The sequence below is a fragment of the Columba livia genome, chromosome 4 (genome assembly GCF_036013475.1).
Source record: "Columba livia isolate bColLiv1 breed racing homer chromosome 4, bColLiv1.pat.W.v2, whole genome shotgun sequence".
Taxonomy (NCBI): Eukaryota; Metazoa; Chordata; class Aves; order Columbiformes; family Columbidae; genus Columba; species Columba livia.
In genome coordinates this window covers 23,548,553-23,570,681 of record NC_088605.1, presented here as the reverse complement: position 1 = coordinate 23,570,681, position 22,129 = coordinate 23,548,553, and the positions used below count along the sequence as shown (strand labels likewise).

The 22,129-nt window shown below is 34.9% G+C and overlaps 1 protein-coding gene across 2 annotated transcripts in view; it reads left to right on the top strand.

The window, feature by feature from the left end:
• The window catches only part of ARAP2 (ArfGAP with RhoGAP domain, ankyrin repeat and PH domain 2), a 143,210-nt gene that overhangs the window by 12,764 nt on the left and 108,317 nt on the right, over window positions 1-22,129 (top strand). For both annotated transcript variants that reach the window (XM_065060699.1, XM_065060698.1), the window contains exons 3-9: window positions 1,838-1,908; window positions 2,779-2,858; window positions 7,730-7,815; window positions 8,615-8,965; window positions 11,899-11,968; window positions 17,170-17,290; window positions 19,671-19,852. In XM_065060699.1, the coding sequence (XP_064916771.1) occupies window positions 1,838-1,908; window positions 2,779-2,858; window positions 7,730-7,815; window positions 8,615-8,965; window positions 11,899-11,968; window positions 17,170-17,290; window positions 19,671-19,852 (961 nt within the window). The remainder of the gene's footprint in view (window positions 1-1,837; window positions 1,909-2,778; window positions 2,859-7,729; window positions 7,816-8,614; window positions 8,966-11,898; window positions 11,969-17,169; window positions 17,291-19,670; window positions 19,853-22,129) is intronic.

The following is a 22,129-nucleotide window of genomic DNA, read 5'->3' as shown; positions in this document are numbered from 1 at the left end:
CACGAAGAAGTCTTCCATATTTTTCTATCTTTTAATCCAGGTATTCAATTCATACAATAATTATCTATTATATTCTACTGAGCGCTGACAAATTATCATTTTGTATATGGTACTGTATGTTATTTGTTATACAAAATCTTTTAAGCAGATATTCAAAGTAAGTTTGTTCTATTTATTTTATATCTTAAGATAGTTTTTATATGACGTTAGCTGCAACTTTTGTTTAAAAAATGACAAAATTTTTATTTTTGATTGCTGAAAAAATAAGAACACAGTTTGCTTATTAGCAGGTTTTCTTGCCATGTATGCATACACATAGGTAAATAATCAAAAAAGAACACACAAGTCCTGAAAAATATATGAATTAAAAAATGCATGTCTTTAAGCTTTGTTAGTATAAATGCATGGAGTTAGTTTGCTAATGTAACTTCAAAACTACATCAATTTTAGTAAATTGTATGAAGAAACATAGACTTTTAAAGTATTTGCTGTGTATATTTTGTAATTATAACCTGGTAGAGTAAACAATTGAGGAGCTTTGTTGATATAACATGGGTAATATATGAAATGTCAAATAACTTTATAAGTTGTGGCTTCTGTATTGAATTTAATCTAATAATTTGTTTGGGGTAGATTTAGGAGGGGATTACAAATGATATGTAAGAGAGTGCATAAGTGTATGCCTTCTGTCATAGAGAAGCAACAGCCTGCCATGTAGAGTAATTCAACTTGGACTTAATGGAACAGTATTTCTAAAGTTTTGAATATAGCTAATCTTAAAAGAATAAAATTTTTCAATCTGTCTAGTAGGGAAACAGAAATTAGTAATAATGATATTTTTAATCAAACATCTTTGTCTCTGAAGGATGGAGGACCTGCCAACTGTTAGAATAACTTCAAGGATCTTGTATGGCATTTATCAGTCAATGAACACTCTATAAGGATGCATGAGGATCTATGTCACCATTACTTCAAGCAGAGAAAATGAAATTAAGAAGAAAAAATGCTAATTATTCATGTTAACAGGGGCAATCAGAGCTTGGCTGAAAACACCTCTAATACAGACTGCTAGAGTACTGAAGATGGGTTAGAAATGTACTAATTCAGGCATATTTGTTCCTGTGTTTTTATTCTAAAGCTGCTGTTTTGGCCTGAAATCTCAATAATAATAACTAAAAAAAACGTGATCTTCAGCAGCATGATGAGTGCCACTATACATGAAATTGCTGGAATACTTGGGGGCTAACACAACACCGATGATAAAATAATTTGTCTGTTGTGTGTGGGGACAGATTCTTATCTATCTACAAAATGCTCAGCAGTAGTCACAGGCAGTTGCAATGCAATCTTGTCTGTGACTCAGATTGAAAACTTTCTGGGAAAAAAAAAATGACCTTAGCGAATCAAAACATACAGCATTTTTTTTCAGTGATTGAGAGCATGTTTTGTCTGAATTTCCATGCCCAGGCTCCCTTAGACGTTAATGTGAAATTAGATTTTCATGGTACATCCTTCTTTATATATAGTAGTTTTTAATCAGTGTGAAGGAGAAGGATGGGGGAGGAGTGGGGGGATCTTCATACTTCTTAGAAATACAAATGTATAGTAAGGTTAATTCAAAACAAATAAACCAAACTCAAGATGTAGTCAGTGTCATAAAGGGAGGAAAACACATGTTGGGTGACTTTAAGATTAAATCAGAAATTTTCCCAAGGCTTAAAAATGACTGTTTCTATATTTGTATATGATTTTAATAGTTTAACTGCATAAGATGTTTTTCTTCCATTTCTGGGAAGTTTCACTTAATGTTTTCATTTTTTGCTTTATTTTGTTCAAGTTCCCTTCAGAGAAGAAGAGGTGTGGATCTTGTAAATATTCCTTGCGCTGGGAGGCAAACATCACAAAACAGTGAGTTAAGCATGCTGATATTTATATCTTGAATACTGAGGAAAAAGAAACCTCAGACCAGAAGTTGTCTAAACTGGATACTGACTTGCTTATTTTAAGAAATGTTGGGCATCTGGAAGCTCTGGAAAAATGACGTATATAATAGAAGAGCATTTAAACAGTTCTGCATTTTTACTTACTTTTTGTTTATGAACTAATAAATTGAAAATTAGAAAATACAGTCTTAAAAATCTCATTTAATTTATTTTTGTACTCTAAAGTATTTTGAGTTTCTAAGATGTGATACATAGTGGTTTTTTTTTTTTTTTTTTTTTTTTTTTTTTTTTAAACAGAGTTAGCATTGAAAGATGTAAGGGGCATATTCTTGACCAATGCTGCTTAATTTTTTAGTTACTGCTTATAACTCCAGGAAAATAATTGTACTAAATATTATACTGGAAGAGTTTAGAAATCTTTTGCGGTCAGTTGTAAACAAAAGTTCTTTCATACTTTATAGATATGTCTTGTTTGAAGTTATGTATATTAATTTCAAGCAAATACTTGGTGACAAAATGACTCAAAAATGAGTTTTTGTGGCGTTTGTTGTTTTTTTGTTTGGTTGTTTGGTTTTGTTTTGTTTGTTTTTTTTTCACTTGATGCAGTGTAGGAAAGAAGAAAATGCCTGTATGCAAGTTATATTTAAATTATATAGTAGTAGTGTCTGAGGGGGAAAAAGGTGTCTGGAGTTTTGTTAGAAATGGGAAATAGCTGCTGCTTCAAAATTTTTTGCTGAGAAGGACAGAGAAATCACAAACAGAAAAATCTCTCTCCTTGTTGATTTTATTAGTATTTTAATAGAATATTGACTGGTTTTTGCTTTTTCTCTTAAAGAACTTTTCACAGAAGAAAAGCCACCTATCATATCTCCATATGGGGAAACCTTTATTTGTGACAACCCTAAAGATGTTAAAGTAAGTTGAAGTCTGGATATCTTCCCTTTAGTCTATCTTCAGTTTAATTTTCATATTTCATGTATTTTATGTTACCCTTAATTTTTTTTCTCTGCTTTTTCATTTTCCAGTACCTCTTCTGTCTTTTTAAGTACCTGCAGAAGGTTTATAATGTAAATATTTGTGCACTAGTGACTTTTCTTAATCTTGAGATACACTGTGTACTGTTCAATAGTTATAGGAAGGTGTGGCGTGTGGGGTTTTTTGGGTGGTGTGTTGTTGTTGTGTTGGTGGTGTTTTGTTTTGTTTTTAAAGCAATATAGGACAGATAACTGACCCTTTTTTTTTTATGCCCAAGGCTGCCATATCAAATGCAGACCAGTCAGTTACAGGCAATTGCAGACCACCTTGATGACTCCCTTTTACCTTCTTTGGTACAGTGGTATATTGTAATACTTTGTGCCTAAGTGAGGTTGACTGGTGAATAACCATTAGAATTCACTAGTAAAGGTAGAAGTAGCTTTTCATTCTTCTGATAGTTGCAGATCAAGCCTGGACATCTCTACACAGCTTACATGTTAGCTTTGGTGATCTCATGGCAACTTTTGACCATAGCCTTTTTTAGCTCCTGTATATGAATGTTTTCAGGACTTCTGATATTTTTCATGCATTCCGTAACCAGAAAGTCACTTTTGCTGTAGGATTCTTTGAAGCAAGTCACTGTTGTAGGATTCTCTGAAGTGAACTTTTTTTGTTGGGGTCAGTAATGGATGGTGTGAAGGCACGTTGTAGAAGGCATGTGGACAGACTTTGGAATTGTGTGGAGATCTGGGAGGCAAACTAGCTTAGTTAGGCATCTGCTAAGCAGCTCCTACTGCTTTCTTAACAGGATGCAAACCAGAAATTGTTGATTCTGTGACTGCTTATACTTGTCCCAGCCAATCTCAAGCCACTGAGTTAGAGAAAACAGTAAATTATTCTTGGTTTCCGTCCTGATCTTCACTCTAATGTTTCAATTTTTAAACTATTTTAAAATATTGACTAAAATGAAAGCTACTCAAATGGATGCCTAGGATTTTTATTTTTCCCAATTTTATTTGTTTTAAGAAAAGGTCAGGGAAAATAAATGGTTCAAATTTCGTCTTCTGACGGGGGTGGTTTTAGAAGCTTAAAAATATTCTTTATTTTTGGTCCGTGCTTTATTTTCTTTGGAAATACGTTGTGCTTTTTTGTTATTGACTTTTTCAGGAGGTATGCATAAGTTCATGTCTTGTTTCTCCTTCTAGTTCTTACCTGTGTGCAAAAGTGACTTCTGAGCTTTTGTTTTCTTTCCTTGTGTACAGTGTCTTGCTTGTGCTGGTTACTGTTGTCTGTGCCAATGTCTTTAAAAATTCAAAATTTAACTTTTGTAATTAGTTCGATGGGATAAGGAGGTATTTTGTAGAAACTTCCCTAGCGACCTTATTACTTTTTAGCATTATTCTGTATGTTTCATTGAAATTATTATAAAAAAGCATACCCAGTAAGGTTGACAGCAATCTTTCTTACCTTGCAAAGGGACCAAATACAAAAATACCATGCTGCTAAACGGGATTAACTGCTTGAAATAAAATTGTGATTTCTGCTGGTTGTAGAATCATGATTAATATAACATGCCTTCCGTGATCTGAAGATTTGAATTTTAATTATCACTTTCATGTAAGTGAACAATTTCTTGAGTTATATTTATCACATGCCTGTTGGAAACTTCATAGTTAATTTTGGTTCCATTAGAAATGAATTGCAGACAAAGGTCATAAAGAACCATAAAACAAAGGTCCGAAGATACATTTCACTTGCAGATTTTTTTTTCAGTAGGTATCAAGTATCCTAGAAACAAATAAAAAGGTTTAGGTAACACTGTAAATCTCTGAGATTTTAGGGTTTGTGATTGTTACTTCGTTTTAAAAAATAAGCTCACATGGGAATATATTTTGTCTATATACAAGAAAACAGTGAATTGTTATAGTGACTAAGTGTAGTTTGTTCTAAGGGCTTGTAAGTTGGCTGTTACCCTTCTTCCTGTCTCATTGGTGTAAAGAAAAAAAAAGGCTTCTGTAGGCTTTTGTAAAGGGAGTGTCAGTAGAAATAGGTAATGAGTCACTACAGACTGGAGGCAAGTGAGCATAAGAGAACAGGGAATTTAGGTTATAAGGAAAACATACCTTTGACTTAGGTCAAGAAGAAAGACAGCTAGAAGCAGAAACCTCTAAAGGGGAACTGAAGAAGGAACTTTTTTATTATACTGCTATAAAACAAAACAAAAACAAACCACAAATAACATTCTAAATATTTTAGAGCAGATTTATTGTTGTGTCCAACTGAAGAGTCAAGTATATTAGAGTTCATTCACAGAAAATCTGGGTTCTGATGAGTTCAGACCTCTAGAGTAAATATTGGCTTTATTTCTTGCTTTAGGCTGTCAGACTGAATTAACATGCATGTTGAGTTCAGTAAGCTATGTGAGCTCCAAAGCATTGTGACATTGTGGAATGCTGGCCAGATTGCAAATCTTACCATTTAAAAATAAGAACCCTTAATATTTTAAAAGGAAGAATTTGTCTTTATGAACCTGTTATAAAATTGTATTGCCAAACCGTGATTCAAGAATCAGCCTGAGGAGAATGGTATGACGTTAGATGTAATAGAAGACTAAGGCAGTATCTTTTGAAGAAGATGCCTGTGCTGAATGACATTGGGTCTTTGTTTAATGTAGTCTCAGTCCCGATACTCTTAGTGCAGTCCATATGTTTTAGCAATCAGCTTTTCTGACTTGCTGTTGTGATTAAGACTACCTGTTAGAAAAAGCTAAAATGAAAAAGGCATCTGAATTACTTCCTGATTGAAAGCAGAGCGATTTTATGTAGGATTACAAGTAGGCAGGGATCTATCTGGGATCCGGAAGCCAGATTTCTTCCTTAAGGGTAGGTGCTTCCTATGCGTAAGAACAGTATATATTTAGAAACAGTTTCTGTGTAATATATGTATCTATCTCTTCAGAAATGCTTCTCTTATAAAGGTGTCTTCAGGAGAAAATGCTGCTGCTAGCTATCGTTGTTTAATACCTTGGAGGTTTGCAGGAGGTGGGAGATGGGAGTTTTGTCTGATCTTGAGTCTGAGCAACTTGTAGAGCAATTCTGTAAACAACACATTGGAAGTGCCTGGGTTTTATTTTGGGTTAAATACATGTCTTTGTGAGAAAACAGAACTCCTGGTCCCCACAACCTGTCTTCATTTGTGGACTTCTACATTTTAAAATCTACTAACAATAGAAATGCATTTTTGATTATTGCTTGGAAGTTCTCAGGCTCCCTGAGTTTGCTTGCCCAAGTGCTGAAGATTGCAGAGTGGGCACAAGGAGGACATGAAACTGTTATCATAATGGTTCAAGAGAAGGAGAAAGAGGTGCTACCACATGGCTTCAGTGGGTTTGGTTTGTGGTTGCATCCTGATAAGCAAATGAAGATAAAAGATGCTGACCATTTTTACTCTGAAGATGCTTCAGGGGTGATATTAACATTGTGACTATTACATGGAAGCGGGACACTACCATTTTCCCTCCTTTTCGGAGATTCTAGTCAATCCAAGCATCTGATGAGCAGTGGAAAGGTTGCTTTCGAGTTCTCCGTTTGGTTTGTTTGCAAGGTGTATGGGTGTATTATTGTTGTTATTATTATTATTATTATTAATCTAATCCTTGGTGCCACAAAATAATTCATACGGTGGTGTGTGGGTTGTGGTTGTTTTTTGGTGTGTTTTGTTTTTGTGTTTTTTTAATAATGGATCTGGCTGGCAGAGGAGAGAAGAGTGTTCACCTGGGTTTACCCTATCATCAGCCTGTGATCTACACAATTTTTGCTGCAGTGTACACATACACAGCTTTGGGCTGTGTTCTTTTTTAAGCTTGCCTTTTCATGTTGCCAAGGTGCAGCCCTCAAGTACAAGATGTGATACTGCTGCTCAGAAAATAAATGGCAACCATTGTGAAAGCTTATCCACTTTTTTTCTGCCACCCTTCAGCTTTGTGACATACACATCAAAGCTTAAAGGAGTAAATTAAAATCCTTCCAGAGAATGCATAAAGATATTCATATTAGTGGGTTTTTTTTTGTTTGTTTGTTTGTTTTAAGGAAGCAAGATGAGTATTGAGAAGCTTAGCAATGCTATAAGGTTGTCAGATCAAGTTTAGGAAGTGTGAAATGTAATGTGCTTGAACAGTGTTAACCTTGACATTTTGTACACTGCAAGTATTTTGTGATAAAGATTTCTAAACAGACATTACTAAATGTGCCTTTTAGGAAGAAGAGCTTGGCAAGAAAATGCAAGATATATTCGTTATGGCTGAGTTCAGTCTTTCTGTAGGAATTTGTATTTACCGTTATTTTATCTCTAGTGTACTGTGAATACTGTACATTTAATTTGGAGGAATGTTGATATGAAAGATAGAGTAGCAGTGGCAAATCATAAATGTTGTATTTAATGTACGTGCAACGCATGGCTCTTGAGCTTAGAAAATTTCAGGGTAAAAATAATACTCAACTGTACCTCAAGAAAAGTCAGAGCGCTGATGTTTTTATGCACTGAATTTCTTTATCTAGTTTATTTGTATCAGTTATTTTGGACTATACTCAAATGTTTTATGAGTTTTATTACTTAAAACGGAAATATTTAAAGTAACATTTCTTGAAATACTTTTAAAAACATGATCTTTCAAGTGTGTATTTGAAACTGTGGCAAAGAATAACTATGCTGTTTAGGTTGTTGTTTGTGTGTGGTTTGTGTCTATGGTAATTTAAACATAACTTACTGCTTTGGTACCAAGTGTTGATTACAAAATATTTTTTTTTTTCTAGGAACATCATGGAAATGAACTCCTGGCTTGTGAAAATAAATTGGATGTAGAAATGAATGAAGGGTATTCTTCTTACAAGAATCTATGGTATTAAATAAAAGCTATAAAGAAATTTAAAATGTAAAGAGGAGGGAGTTTTTTACTGGTATCACAAGTAGATCTCTACCTCTGAAGGTGCAACGATGACTGTATTCATTTTTTTTTCCCTGTTTGAGCCTTTACCCCATGCTCTAGGAGGCAAAGTTTGGCTCTGTGCCTGTCCTGAGACTGTCTAACCCAGGATTCAGAATCTTTTGTGGATTTGGAAGATGTCTTTCTTTTCCCCAATCAGAACAAGGAAGACCCAAGTTTTATTTTTATATGTCTCCTAGCTAACAGTGTCTGAGTACTCTCATACTCTATACATCCTCATTAGAAAACAAACCTGAACATAAAACAAATAACTAATCTCTATTCCTGTCATGAGGCAGTGGCCTGTGGTTTGACAAAGTGAGAGCTGATGTGCTTCTTAAGTCTCTGTTCTGTACCTGGCTACTGTTGAGGTGGGAGAGGGAAGAGAGACATGATACCACAGTTCCTCCAAAGTATTAAAATGAATGAAGCTAGTTTCCTGAGGAAGGAAAATTCATTTTAGATTTCTGTTCAGGCTTCTAAAGGAACCAGCAAGCGTTACCTTGCTACCAGTCCTGTCAAGTGGAGAAAACAGAATTCAATATGGTCAGTTGTAAGATAAACTGTGTTTAGCATGTCTGTGGTTATCACAATGGTTTAACAAGTTATAAATGTGTTATAAATATGTCTCACCAATATTTGTTGCAATTAATAGTTTAATGTATTTGTTCATTGAAGCAATGTATTAAGGGTAAAATGCACTTTTTCTTTCTAGTTCCTTTAGTAATCAGGAAGAGAAGACAAAGGAATTTGCAAGGAATGAGTCTCTGGCTCCGGAAAACAAATCATTAGCACCAGAAGAATCTGAAAGTGAATCTGTATATTCTGTTGTAGAACAATGTTCCTTGCCTTTAAAGAAAAATAAAGCCAAAATACACTCAACATCTTGTAGCAAGGTACAAAGTGGAGATACAGATTGCTTGGTCAGTCAACAAGTTCATTTTCGGCAATTTGGTGGAGATCAAACTTCGATTGGAAATGAATCAATAACACCGTACGCTTGTTTTTATGGACCATCAGTAAAGAAGATTAAAGTAGGATGGCTGGATAAATTATCTCCTCAAGGGTATGGTATTTGTAGTGATTACTATATAGTTGTGAAGGTGTATGTTTGCATGAGAGATGTTAAGTTTCTATTTGGTCACTGCTTACTATTTGTGATGGGAAAGGAAAGGGAACTGTTTTTGTTGCAAGAGTGTAGGGCTCTTCTGAATTCTTAGTTTTTAGTGATGTTACCTATTCTAAAGTTTATTTGGGAGGTACACTCATTAAAAAAAAAAATATATATACATATATATAAAGTTGATTACCACAAAGTAAATGAAAGCAAACTCTTCTAAAATACTACTTTACCAATTTGGCCATGGATGTACGGATGTCTGATGAAATCCTTCTAATCTCCTCATTAATAAAATGAATAGACAATTCTTCATTTTAAATACTAGATTCTAGTTCACCAGTTGTTCTTATGTCTTTCTTCTGAATTCCTTTTTGTATTGAAAGTGGCACAATTTTAATTTAAAGGCTATTTCTGGTCTTTACTAGTATTTAGCATCTAGAAATAAAGGGTGTTGTCCTTGGAAGTGCTGTAATATATCTGTTTTACTGCATTTCTACTCAAGCCTTATTAGTTCTGCATACTTTGTTCTTAGGACTGTATTTTTAGCTACACTAGAAGGTGATATTAAACTGTTTGACCTTTACTGTCATTATTTGTAGCTACAATCATCATCACTACTCATTGACTAATACAACTTTTTTTTTTTAATTCTCTTTTTTAGTTTAGTGATAAAGTTATTGAATAAAATTGGTTGAGAATATGCTCTGGTTTGAGCCCACTGGAAGGAGCTCTATTATATAGCAATTTACTTTTTTGTTGTTGTTCCTTTTTGGGAATTCTGATCTAACAAGTTATAATTTCTTTGATTTTGGCTTTATTTGTGTTGATACAGTGATACGTTGTTCAAGCTGAATAACAAGAAGGCATAAGTCTGGTTTAAAAACCTATTCTAGCATTATGGAATTTCAATCTGCTGAAACTTTATTTTTAAAATTGTTTCAAAAGTTTCATTGACTTTTATGGATTGTCATTGTTTACTTTTGCTAAAGAACTGAAGAATGATTATACACAGAGTCAAAAGACATTTTCCCAGTATAATAGGCATTTGTACATATATGTTTTTTTTTTTTCAGAGTTGTTAGTGTAGCTGCTGTTAGCTGCAGTTTGCTTTAACTTTTGTTTTCTTTCACTTACAGGATTTCTTTTTTTTTAACCAACACTTTTGGCAGTCAGCTAATACAGTGTTAAAAACGCTTGCAGTTGACTCATGTTGTACTGTTTGAAGGATCAGAGTTGCAAACAAAGCATGAAGGTTTTAGATAAAGTACTGTGTGAGAATGTATTACTTGAAAAAGACAAAGAGTTAACCATGACATTAGTGCTGGTTAGGACTGAGTAGAACAGTTGCAGGGTCATTAACCTTGAGCTAGTGAGATTCTTTGGCTGAATTTCAAGGACTTCTTCTTAAGCATAGTTTAATGAATATAACTTTTTGGTTTTTTTGGTTCTCTTTCTTCCAATACCATTTCTCAAATATCTGAAGACTTTAAGAAACCAACCAAACAACCAAAAAAAAAAAAAGAAATACCTTAAAGCACTGTCATATTTTATTTCTGTCCCTGCCAACTGAATGTTTCTTCCAACGTCCCTTCTTATTTTTGTAAAGCTCCCATTTACACGCGGCACTTTGTGTCTCCTCAGGGGAATGAATATATACTGTTGTCTTAAATTGCCACAAATTGTGCATTTAAAGTACAGCTTCTCTTTTTATCTCACAATAAATTGTAAAGCCGTTCAGTTTACTCACATTGTATGTGGTACTTGGGTTCACTTTTTCTTCCCTGCATCATCTTGAAGTTTACTGACATTTTAATGGAAAATAGATTTTGTTGGCCTTTCCAGCTTATGAAAGATGATGATTTATTGTAGTCATATAATAAAAGTTAATTAAGCCAGAGCTGCTATTTGATTAAAGTTTTGATAAACTATCACAGTCTACTAATCCTAAAGCAGAGCACTCATTTAGCAGGAAAGGAAATATTGTTGGGAAAAGAGATGTTAGAGTGGGGTCTTGTTCTTGCTTAATTAACTTGTTTAATAGATTTTAGAATTGAAACTTTTATAGATTATAACTAATAGGCTGTCAACATTATTAATGAGCATAACAGAATACTTCAGGTTCATGTAAAACTTTTTCTTAGGAGGTCCTTAATAGAGCATGAGTTAACAGCAAACTGAAATAATCAAATGAGCTTCTCATTAATGATGTCTAGTTAATAACACAGATTGAAAATGAAATTTTATGTTGTTCTTGTTGAGTGATTTGGTGTGACCATTATTTATTCATTGGCCAAAGAAGAAAGAGAGTGTTCAGGAGATATTGATGACTAAAGATACCATAGCCTGTAAACAGAGATGTCCTCCTTTTAAACATGATGATGAGATGGTCATTTTAGGTTCTCAGCTTTCCTTTTTGGAAAATATCTTACAGAGCTTGTAACACTTAAAGATATGCACTATGTTCAGAATATTTCTTTGCCTTCAGTAATAATAGTTCTCATCACTGATAGTTTCTAGCAAAAGTACATCATTGAAAGTTCTTTTTTCCTCTGTCACTCAAGATGTGACACAGAGCACATGGAGAGGAAATAGAAAGGAAACTGAATTGTTTAAAAACATGAGATACTGATTTATAAAAGAAGACCAGTAATACTGCACTTCTTTTTTTTCCAAATGTTTTTATTATATTTGAGAACAGCATTCTCCTTTTGAAAATATATGGTAGGGCTAAGATCTGTTTTACTTTTCAAAATGTTTAGGCTGAAACACAGGAAGCTAAACATGATTTGGCCTTTTCATAATTTGTGCTTGAGACATTCTTAAAAGTCAGCATTAACTTGTATTTATAGTTTTAAATGTTTTAATTTTTTGATTCACAGCAAACGTATGTTTCAGAAGCGCTGGGTTAAGTTTGACGGAGACAGCATTTCTTATTACAATAATGATAAGGTAAGTGACACGTTTTGGTCGCGTTTCCAACAAAATGCATCTGTGTAATACAAAAATTACCATGAAAAAAATCAGAAATAATTATCCATGAATATTCATTTTAAATTAATTTTAAATTGCAAAGTATTAGCATGAGACATGATTAAATATGTTAATGTGTCCTTGAGATCTTTATGTGCTTTTCATGCTCTTGTTTTCTGGAAGGGCTTGCATGCCTGACCTTCTCAGGTCAGTATCGCCAGAACTTCTTACTCAGCGTAGCACTGTGATGTCAGTGTCTGTTCTTTGGTTCTGTACCTAAGGATAGACTCTAACCAAAATATTTGCAGGCTCATAAGTTGCTTTGATTAAAATAGTTCACTTCTGATATGTTATACAGAAACAGATTTGTAAATCCCACTTTTCAACAAAATGTGCATTCCTTCTATGAAATTGAGATTTACGAAAGGCTTATTTGACCTTTTGATATTACTTTTCACAACAGAAACTGCCTGAGGTGGCAGGGGGAGGGAACCAGACCTGTCTTTAAACATGGCTTTCTTGGTAAAAGAAAGTTGTGTGGTTTTTTTTGTTTGTTTTTTTTTTTCCTTTTTATTTAATACACTTTAGACCACTACATTTTTTTTTTTCTCTATGATTAATTTCTCCTCTTGAAGAAATAAATAACTTGAAAGTGATAGATGATTGTATCATATGTGTGTTTGGTGCAGGTGAGTTTATATACCTGTATGTCACCTGAAATGCTGGAAAGCATTTTCTGTTGGAGATGCATATTAAATTAGAAAAAAAGTACAATTTCAGGTAAAAGTTCCCAAGCAGTAGAGTGGTGTTAATTAGTAAGTGCCCTATAGATGCTTTATAATATACATACTCTTAGACTTATTTTAGAAGATTATGGAGGGGAGGGCATAGAACGGAAGTAGGAAAGGCTGCTTATTTCCTGAGAGACCAGAGAAATTAAGAACAAGCTCAAAAAATTATTTACGTTGTTCTTTATGCCAGCTGATTAGGAACATGGAACGATCTGTTTTTACTCGCTTACTTTGCTTCACTCACAGTAGAATATATGATTTTGTAGATGAAGGGAACAATGGAATAACATTGGGATTTCACTGACAAAAAATGTTACCCCATTGTGATATTCATCCCAGGGCTTCAGAGGAGCTGAAAAGCAGGGTTAGTCATTAAGAAAGACTTGGAAAATACAGCACTGGGATTTGCTTAATGCTGTCTGTAGCATAATTAGCGAAAGAATTGCTAATACAGAATTTTAAATCTTGTATCCACACTGGGGATTTTTTTTTTTTTTTTTTTGGAGGTCACTGAAAAAGTTACTTGAAGGTCAGTTACTCTAGAATACTACTTGTTGTGCATTTGTCTGTCGTAGGAGATTCCAGAAGTCTTCCTTTCTGCTGAGGACAATATTTGGTGTGTCACATGATGCATAGAAAGCTGCATTCTCTACTTAATAGTTCCTTGTGGTAGGTTAGACTGTCAGGAGCTTGCAAAAGGCTTGGTCTGAAGCCTCTTTGTCTCACTTTTCCTGGAACCTTAATACAAAACCTCACTCCTGGGACTGAAAGAGATGTGGGTTGGTCTGTGTGTGTCTACAGTTTGACCAAACCTGGGTGTCTGACTTGTTAGCTTGATGAGTCACATATGCTAAGAACTTCATATGTCTGAGAACTGCAAGGCCTAAAGCAAATTCTAGGAGCAGAAGATTGGTGAAACCCTTGGACTAGCTTGTTGATAGGAGGAAAACATAGTTGGCTATTAACAGTTCTCTGCACACTGGGATTGCGTTGTGTGGTCAGTGGCATCACTGGACAGCATGAGGTTTTGATACATTGGTATCTGCTGGATCACTGCTCCCACCCCCAGAGCATCCATGTTGCCTGCTAGATGCAAACCAGCATGTTCCTGTTGTTGCTTATCTGTTTTTACCTTAGCATAGTAAGCAACTATTTGCACACCCATCAAGACCTGCATGCAGCTCGGGAGCCAAATTCTGGGGAAAGGGATAATTACACAGTTCACTGCAAGGCAGTGGGTCACTCCTACTCGCTACATAGCTAGTTAGCTAGATAGATATTTAAATGGGGAAGTTGTTTTAACTTTAGATCCTAAGTGCAAGATCTGTCTATTCTATTGTGTGTCTAAGGATGTTCCTACACAGACAAGCACGTTATAAAGGAATTGCTGTAGTTTTGGTTTCATATATCAATTAAAAGTGGTTCTCAAAAGGAAACCAATCCATACTCGGAGATTTTTCTCATTAGTACAAGCAGAGAAGGGTAGATTCAGTGGAATGAAACTGTTTATTTTACCCAGAAACACTACTGATATTAAATAGATCTATTTGTCATTCAAATTAGGAACTTGAGAGAAGTGAGGTTCTCAAGAAGGGGAAGTGTGCTACATGGCTAATGAAGAGTGAAACAAGTGGAGGATGGGAAGGGAAGACACCTTCCTGAAAATGTGTACTTAGTCCATCTAAATACTTCTCTGATTTATGCCTTAATTTTCTAAATATTTCACTAACCCTGATCTAGTTGTGTGTCAACTGGTAATTGATAGGGATCTCTAGGTCATATCTGCATATATGAAAAATATATTAAGTTTTCTACAAATTGCATCTGACCTAGGAACAATTTGACTTTGAATCTGTGATGCTGCTCATTTCTTCTTTTAATATGTTCATGGTTGTGAGCAAGTGGATGTGGTCAGAGCAGCATCCCGTGTGGTTTTGTCATAACAGAATGTGGTTAACTGAAGTGAGAGCAAACTGAAGAGGGGAAGGTAGAATTTGAGAATTCTTTTCAGTTACCCAATATGTACAGTTCTTGTTTCAAATTTCTTCCCACTTTGGGCAGGAGAACTTTAGTGCTCTAACATGTACTTTACGGTGAGGCAAAAACTGGTCATTATGTTGAAAGCTTTTATTAAAAAAGCATCTTATGGTCCCTGACAATTATATTAGCGATTTAGGAAAAAGTCTTGCATTTTCATGTGGAGAAGTTAAATATTTTGTTGTGTTATGTTGCATGTGAGCATAAAAAACTAAAAAAAAACCCAAACAAAACACTGTGGAACAGGTGAATCATTGTCATTCTTGAAATCAACAATCTGTTGTGGAAGGAAAGCCAGAGCAGTGCAAAATGATGTTTTCCAGGATCTTTTAGCCCAGCTCTGAAACACAGCTGCTAAGGAAGACTCCATTGGGCTGTATTTGAAAATAAAAGTTTTCATTAGATTAGTTTATATAAAAAAACTTACCCCACTAGAAAATTGTTCTGTCAGATAATTTTTAGCAGCCCTAAAATTAGTCTACACCTCTCAATTACAGAAGAAATATTTGTTATGTTTTTAGCTGTGTTTATTTTCTGCCACCCCCTTACTTTCTTAAATAATTCACCTAATTTCTAGTCCGGAGTATTTAAAAGAGAGAAATTGTATCTTGATCAACAAGAGCTTTTGAACAGTAGGCATAATTTCTTGCACATGAAAGAGAAGCTGCTGCAGAGAAAAGATTGAGAAATTATTATGCCTCAGAGAATAAAGCTTTAAAAATGATGATTGTTTAAATAGCAAAACCAAAATTATGCTAAGTGTAAAAGGAAACAGACTTTTATTTTTTTTTATGCAAATACAATAAAATAGTTGTGACTTTCAGAAGTCTGAATTATTCTCTTACAGTACCAAATACAGCCAGTAGATGCCTGCAAACACCATCATATAATTGTATCTGAACACATCTACAAATAACATGTAATACATTTGCTGTGCCATTATGAAGGATCACTAAACATAATATCCGTCCTTATTAACAAATCTGTTAGTCTTCTAACAAACATAGCCATAACGAAAATAGGTGTGCGATGCTAAGATCATTTTGAGCGACAGAGTAGTTCTTGTGTGTAATGTGTAACATGCTCACATGTATTTCTGCTTATTTGCTAAACTGCATTCACTTATGTATATTAGTACCTACAATTGAAACAACATGAGAGTGTGGATTTCGTGAAAATCAGTAGCATATTAAGCTCAATAAACAAAAAAATGATTCTGTGTGTATCCTTCATGCTTAGCATTCACAGTGGTTCTGAAGTCCTTGTATAAAGTCCATTATAATAATTTATAGTTTGGGAGGAAAGTTATTGCAGTCAAATTCTTTATGGGGAGCTGACTCTTGGACTATTACTGCATCTGGATCATAAATCTTAGCAGTATATCTGGATTGTCTTAGTCAGAAAACCAATTGATCAAAGTGTAGTGAGGACAGGAGCAGCAGTGTTAACTCTGGAATCCAGGAAATGGGGAGAAATATTTTTGCATGTCTGCTTGAGTGTGTGTGTTGTTTTTTTGTTTTTTGTTTTTTTTTTTTCCCTAATATGCAATACTTGAGTTAATTAGGTTAAACGACAAGCCTCTTGGAAAAAGTACTTGTAGAATTCCTTTTTCCTATATAGCCTTTGTGTTCAGTTGTCTTGGTTCTTAGTTGGAAATGAGTGTCTTTTAGGAAAATTTGCTCTGATGCCAAATGATGTTTTTGAGGGATTGTTCTCCTCCCACCTCATATAGCAGAAAAATACCTGATCCAAGCTAGAGGATTCTTGATAGTAATGACAGAGCAATGGATTTTTCTAGAGTGATGACTCGCCTTGAGTTAAAAATTAAGGATAAAATCAGTGAATTTACTTTTCTTATTGACTAGCCACTGAAGGAGTGGGGAGGGAACAGAAACAACACTTGGAATTTTCTGCCTGGAGAAGGCACAATTTTTTCCCTTGTCTGTTTCTATTCTACAGGTATAATTATATTTTTTTTAGATTATGATTCTGTGACATAGGCAATGTAGCTACTTTGGCATAAAATTGTAAATTTTATGTGATATTTTGTGATATTAGTGTCACGGGACTATTCATGAAGTGGTATCTCAAATATCTGCATTCTATTGCACCATGGGATTTTACTCTATTTTAGAAGGCAGTAGGTGTACATAGACCCAGAACAGTGAAGCTGGTGGTGTGTAGGTAATGAAGCGGTTTACTTATTGATGCAGTTTTACTAATAATGTGATGAACTTCTAGGAGCATAGCCTGTGTATGGAAACTTCCTGAACATCATGTCAAGTAATATTACCTGAGAGACATTTAACTCCTTGAGTGTTTTTAACTGTTTCTATTGCATTTTTATTATAGGAAGTGTTCTCAAAGGGGATAATACTGCTCTCTGCTATAGCAACAGTGAGAGTTCACGGGGAGAATAAATTTCAGGTTGTCACATCCAATAGGACTTTTGTCTTCCGTGTGGATAAAGAAGGTAAGTAGAACGTGTAATTGTAATGATTGCCAAAAAGCTGTGTGGTCATTGCTGATAAATTATGTTTGTGAAATATAACTTGTTATACTGCCAGAAATATTTCTGGAATCCAGCTCTTTTGGGCTCATGAAGTGAAACTGGAGATAACAGTAAGCTTTGTAAGAACAACTGAAATCATTGGGGAATTACTTTTAAAGATATTAAAATTAGAATACTATTTTTCAGCTCTTCTACCTCCTTCCCAAAGATGAATTTTTCTGGATGTTCCTCAGGTCTCACTAGCAGCTCTTACAGCCTGTGTGCTCTCAGCCATCTTTTCTGAGTCACCACTTGATATAAAATTGACAAAGAGCAACAAAGAATTTGATGGCTTGAATGCGATGCTGTGATCAAAGGAAATCTGGGATTTTCTGTGTATCTTTATTTTCTGTCTTCTATAGTATTTTCAGTGATGTATTGATAGAGAATACCAGTGTTAATTGTAGCAAACAAGTTAGTCTGCTGTCTAATTTAATGTTTTATCAACCTACAGCCATAATACATGGAATCAATGTCAGTCTATGTATGACTTATTTCTGGAAACAATCAAATAAAATGGAATACCTAGAAAAAAATGATATGTATTTACAGCTGTACATGCCAGAGCCATTACAGTTAAAGGTCTCTCAGCATTTCCATTATCAAATCCCATTTTTATGGGTTATAGCTTGGTTGTAAACATTTGCTGCAGGCTGTAACACAAGTGCAGCATCAGTGAACAAATCCTTCTTATCAGGTTTGGCTCAAATAATTTCAGGCATTTTTATGCTCTTAGCTGAGTTTAAAAGTATGCCTATTTTTATTATTTTTGCCTTTCTCTTCCAAATTTATTTTTAACATTTTTTTTATATGTATAAATTGGTACATAACCATCTTAGTGCAATACATTTTATAAGGCCTTAATTTGCTTTATGGACTGTTGCTTTTGAATATGAAAAAAATGTTAACAGCTTACACTGACTTATAAAATATATTCATAGCAACCACTTGTTATACACGAAATTGCGTTTTCATTTGGTATATAACCATCTTTGGACATAGTGGCCTGTCTGTAAAGCTGTTCACTTAAGGTTAGAAATGTGTGTTGTATAAGTAATTTGGTAAGTAGTTAAGTGACAGCACTGGGTTAGAGCATAATCTGCTCAGATAGAGTGAGATTTTCCTTAATTGGAGTGAAATACTGTTATAGAAAAACAAAACAACTTTTAGAGTAATTTGATACCCTTAATTATACTGAGATATTCAAGTGGTGTTTACAAAGTGCTTAAAAAAAAAAAAAGCACATATTAAAACAAAGCTACTAAAAGGAGCACCTGTATCACCTTCTCTGTGCTAGTCTGTTGAGCTGCTATCTTCCTCTTCTTCAAACTGCTTAAATACGTGTATTTGTTCCTTCTTGCACACCTATGGCACTGATGAAGTGAATGTGCTATTTTTTTAATGGCGCTGTTTGCAGCGTTCGGCAATGATTATGTCAACTTGAGATATACCATGGATAGAACTTTCCTTCCCTCTCTGCCCCCACCTCAATATATTTTATGACCTGAATCTTTTAGAGCAAAGAATTGAAATATTCACGGTGTTTCAGTTGCATGGGGCAAGCCTAATTCATTCAGAGTATTCAGCATTAAAGTATATTGATCTTAGTCTGGTGAAATATCTGAACATAGTGAATGAGACTGAGTGGAACTTTATTACTTCACCTACTTATATTCATGTATTTGTAAGATGTTAAATTAATAATGCATGCACAGATATTCAAACATGCATTTTCTTGATTACACAGTACCCTTGACAATATCAAGCTTAACCACTACACCTTAATGGAATACATTGTAAATTGCCAAATGTTTTTGCTTAAAAGCATGGCCAGACATGGAATAGCATTGGCAATGGCTTGTTTATTTAGTGACAGATGATTTTTAGGCTCCCTGGTTTTTGCTCACATAGCTTCTATAGTTCTTTCCCATTGATCTGGCTTCTAGAAAGTGAACATACCACTTACCACGTCAGCCTTTCAGCTGTTTGGAATTAAGCATCTTAGTAGGCATGGTTTTAAGAATCTTGATCATTGGTTTGTGTATCTTTCAGTTTGTGTGTTGATTATTGGGAATTAATTGAATGGCTGTCTTTGCTAACATCGCCACTGAAACAGACTCTCATGTTATTTTTATTTACACCTCTTCTTCAAGGTGGATGTTCTCTCTGTGGTATAGCTATACCATCAACCAGCATAACATAGTAGGAAGAACAGAAAAACCAATACATAGAGACGTATGAGCTGCTGCATAACCATGTATCTTTGTATAATTATTTTTTTGTTGTTGTTGTTGTTGTTTAGAAGAAAGGAATGACTGGGTTAATACAATGCTCAATGCCTTGAAATTGCAGTCTGACAATAAGTCGCAGCCTCAAACTTCTGTCACCCCTGAGAAAAGCGGATATCTTGAGCTGAAAGGATACAAAGCCAAAATCTTTGTTCTACTTCAGGGGAGCACTGTGTGGATCTGCAAAAATGAGCAGGTAAATTTTTCATATGCTTTTTGTGAATAAATACTTATAAAGATGATTTAACTAGTGAGTTGGACACTGATGGCTCTTTGTGAATAGGTGCATTTCAATATAAATGCATATCTCTTTATGTAGTACTTTATTGCTACAATTCTCAGAAGGCTTCAAAAAGCAGGTGAAGTATCATTATGTCTATTGTACAGTGGAAAAAATGAATATATAGTGAGGTGAAGTGAAAAGCACTGAGTGTCACAACAGGTGAGTGGCAGGACTGGGATTAATTCACTCTTAAAATGTATGCCATAAGCACTCTACTAAATCAGAAGGCTTATTTTGTGCATTGGTTTCACTGCCCTATAATACAATGCTCTCTAAAAGGTGCTATACAGAAGTAGATTTAACTGGTACTTCAGCTAAATGTTCAAAACTGATGTTCTTTTTGTTTTTAAGAACGTAGGTTGGCCAGTTTCTGTTGTGCACTATAATAGTTTAAGCAAATCCCAAAATCCAGAGTGTTTTGTTTTGGGCATGAATGTATTATGATATGAAGTAGTTAGCTGTGGAACTCTTTAGGATGCTGTAGATAGGGAATGAATGGGAATAACTGGGTTCAACGAATGGCTGTCGAAGAAACATTTATTGCAGGACATTAAGTGGAAGGTATTATTTGTATGTGAGGAAACTGATGACCCACAAGTAACTGGAACCTGGGAGGGCATTTGGGAGGGATGTTATGTGCTTGCTTTGTTCTCATTTTCTCTCAAATTTCTGTACAGGAACTCCTGTTTCAAACATGACTGGTCTTTTAGTAAGACCTGTGATTTTGGAGTTGATCTCATGTCTTCTCCTGTTATCCTCTTAAGTGTGAAATTATTTAGATGAGCTTGAGGGATCACATAATGTTCAATATTTAATCTTACTATTTTTTCCCAGGGAAAGGCAGGAAATTTGAGACTGAGAAAGACCCCATTTTTTTTTTTTTTTTCCTCCCCTATGTACTGTGCTCCAAGAAAGTTCTACTTGACAGGTACATTCTTTGAGGTTGGGCAACAACCACCTAATCAAAAACGTGATGCAATTTATGGATTTATATTGTTCTGTGGCTCTAACAAAACTCCACAAATAACTTAGATGTAATATTTGACCAAAACTGTATTGGCTACAGATATTTGAATTTAAGCCTGCAGCATGTGTTTTGCTAAATGAGCACCATGGAGAGGAATTGGTCTTCATAGTTGAGCACAGCACTCTTTAGCTATACTGAAATCCTCAGTCTCAACTGCTGCTACCAGTTAGTTTGTGTATTTAACTAAAGTTTCTAGCTGGAGGTCTTTAAGGAGGAACAAAACCAAAACACAAATGCCATACCCTCACCAACAAAGTCTCTACTTCACTGAGGTTTCCTTACATCATTTCAGTAGAAAGAATCACGTTGTCCAACTTAACAGCCTCTACCTTTGGGGTGACCCACGCTGTGCTGCGATGCTCAGTGTTAGTGTTCTGTCATGGGGTTTCAAGGTATTTCATCAGTAAGAGTCCATGGAATGCATTCCCATCAATGAGAGTCGAGTTTTTGTGGATGTTCATCGTAATGAGCCATATTTACCTTCAGAATCAATACTTATTCATCTTATGAATACTTTTGAGTGCTCCCTTATGGATGTTCTGAACTTTTTGATTAAGGAACAGATGTGGTACTTCAATGAGGTATATGGACTTGCCAACCACTTTCCCTTCCAGAGTGATACGTCATTTGAAACTAGCTATGACCCTCTTGAGAGTCTCAATACCAGACATCCAATTTTTGCTTTCTTGCTTTTTTCTTACTCTACCTGCATATAACCATTGGGAGCATCTTGCTTGCCTCTAGTAGTCCTTCGATCTCTCTCTGTTGCTATTGGGCACTCCCAGCTCTGCCCACTATGCTGAGTCAGTTTTTCTGACTGCCTGTATTGATACAAAACTGTTCAAGAGCCATTCACTATTGAAGGGTTCTTGATTGCTCTGTTATGTTTTCAAGATGGAGATCATATTTATCTAAAGTAATGTAAGACTGCTTACCCCTCCCCCTTCTTGTACTTTCTTCCAGATTTTTTTTTTTTTAATTATTATTTTGTGTGTGCACATGTGTGTTGGTTCTCTTGCTTGTGTGGCTGTATGGTGAGTTGTATCAGCTCTGTGCTTTCCACATCAACCGATTTCAGTTTTGCTTTAGCTGAAAGCACACCCCATACAGCCTTTCTACTATATGTTTATTCCCTTCTACTACATGGGTGCTCTACAGAGATC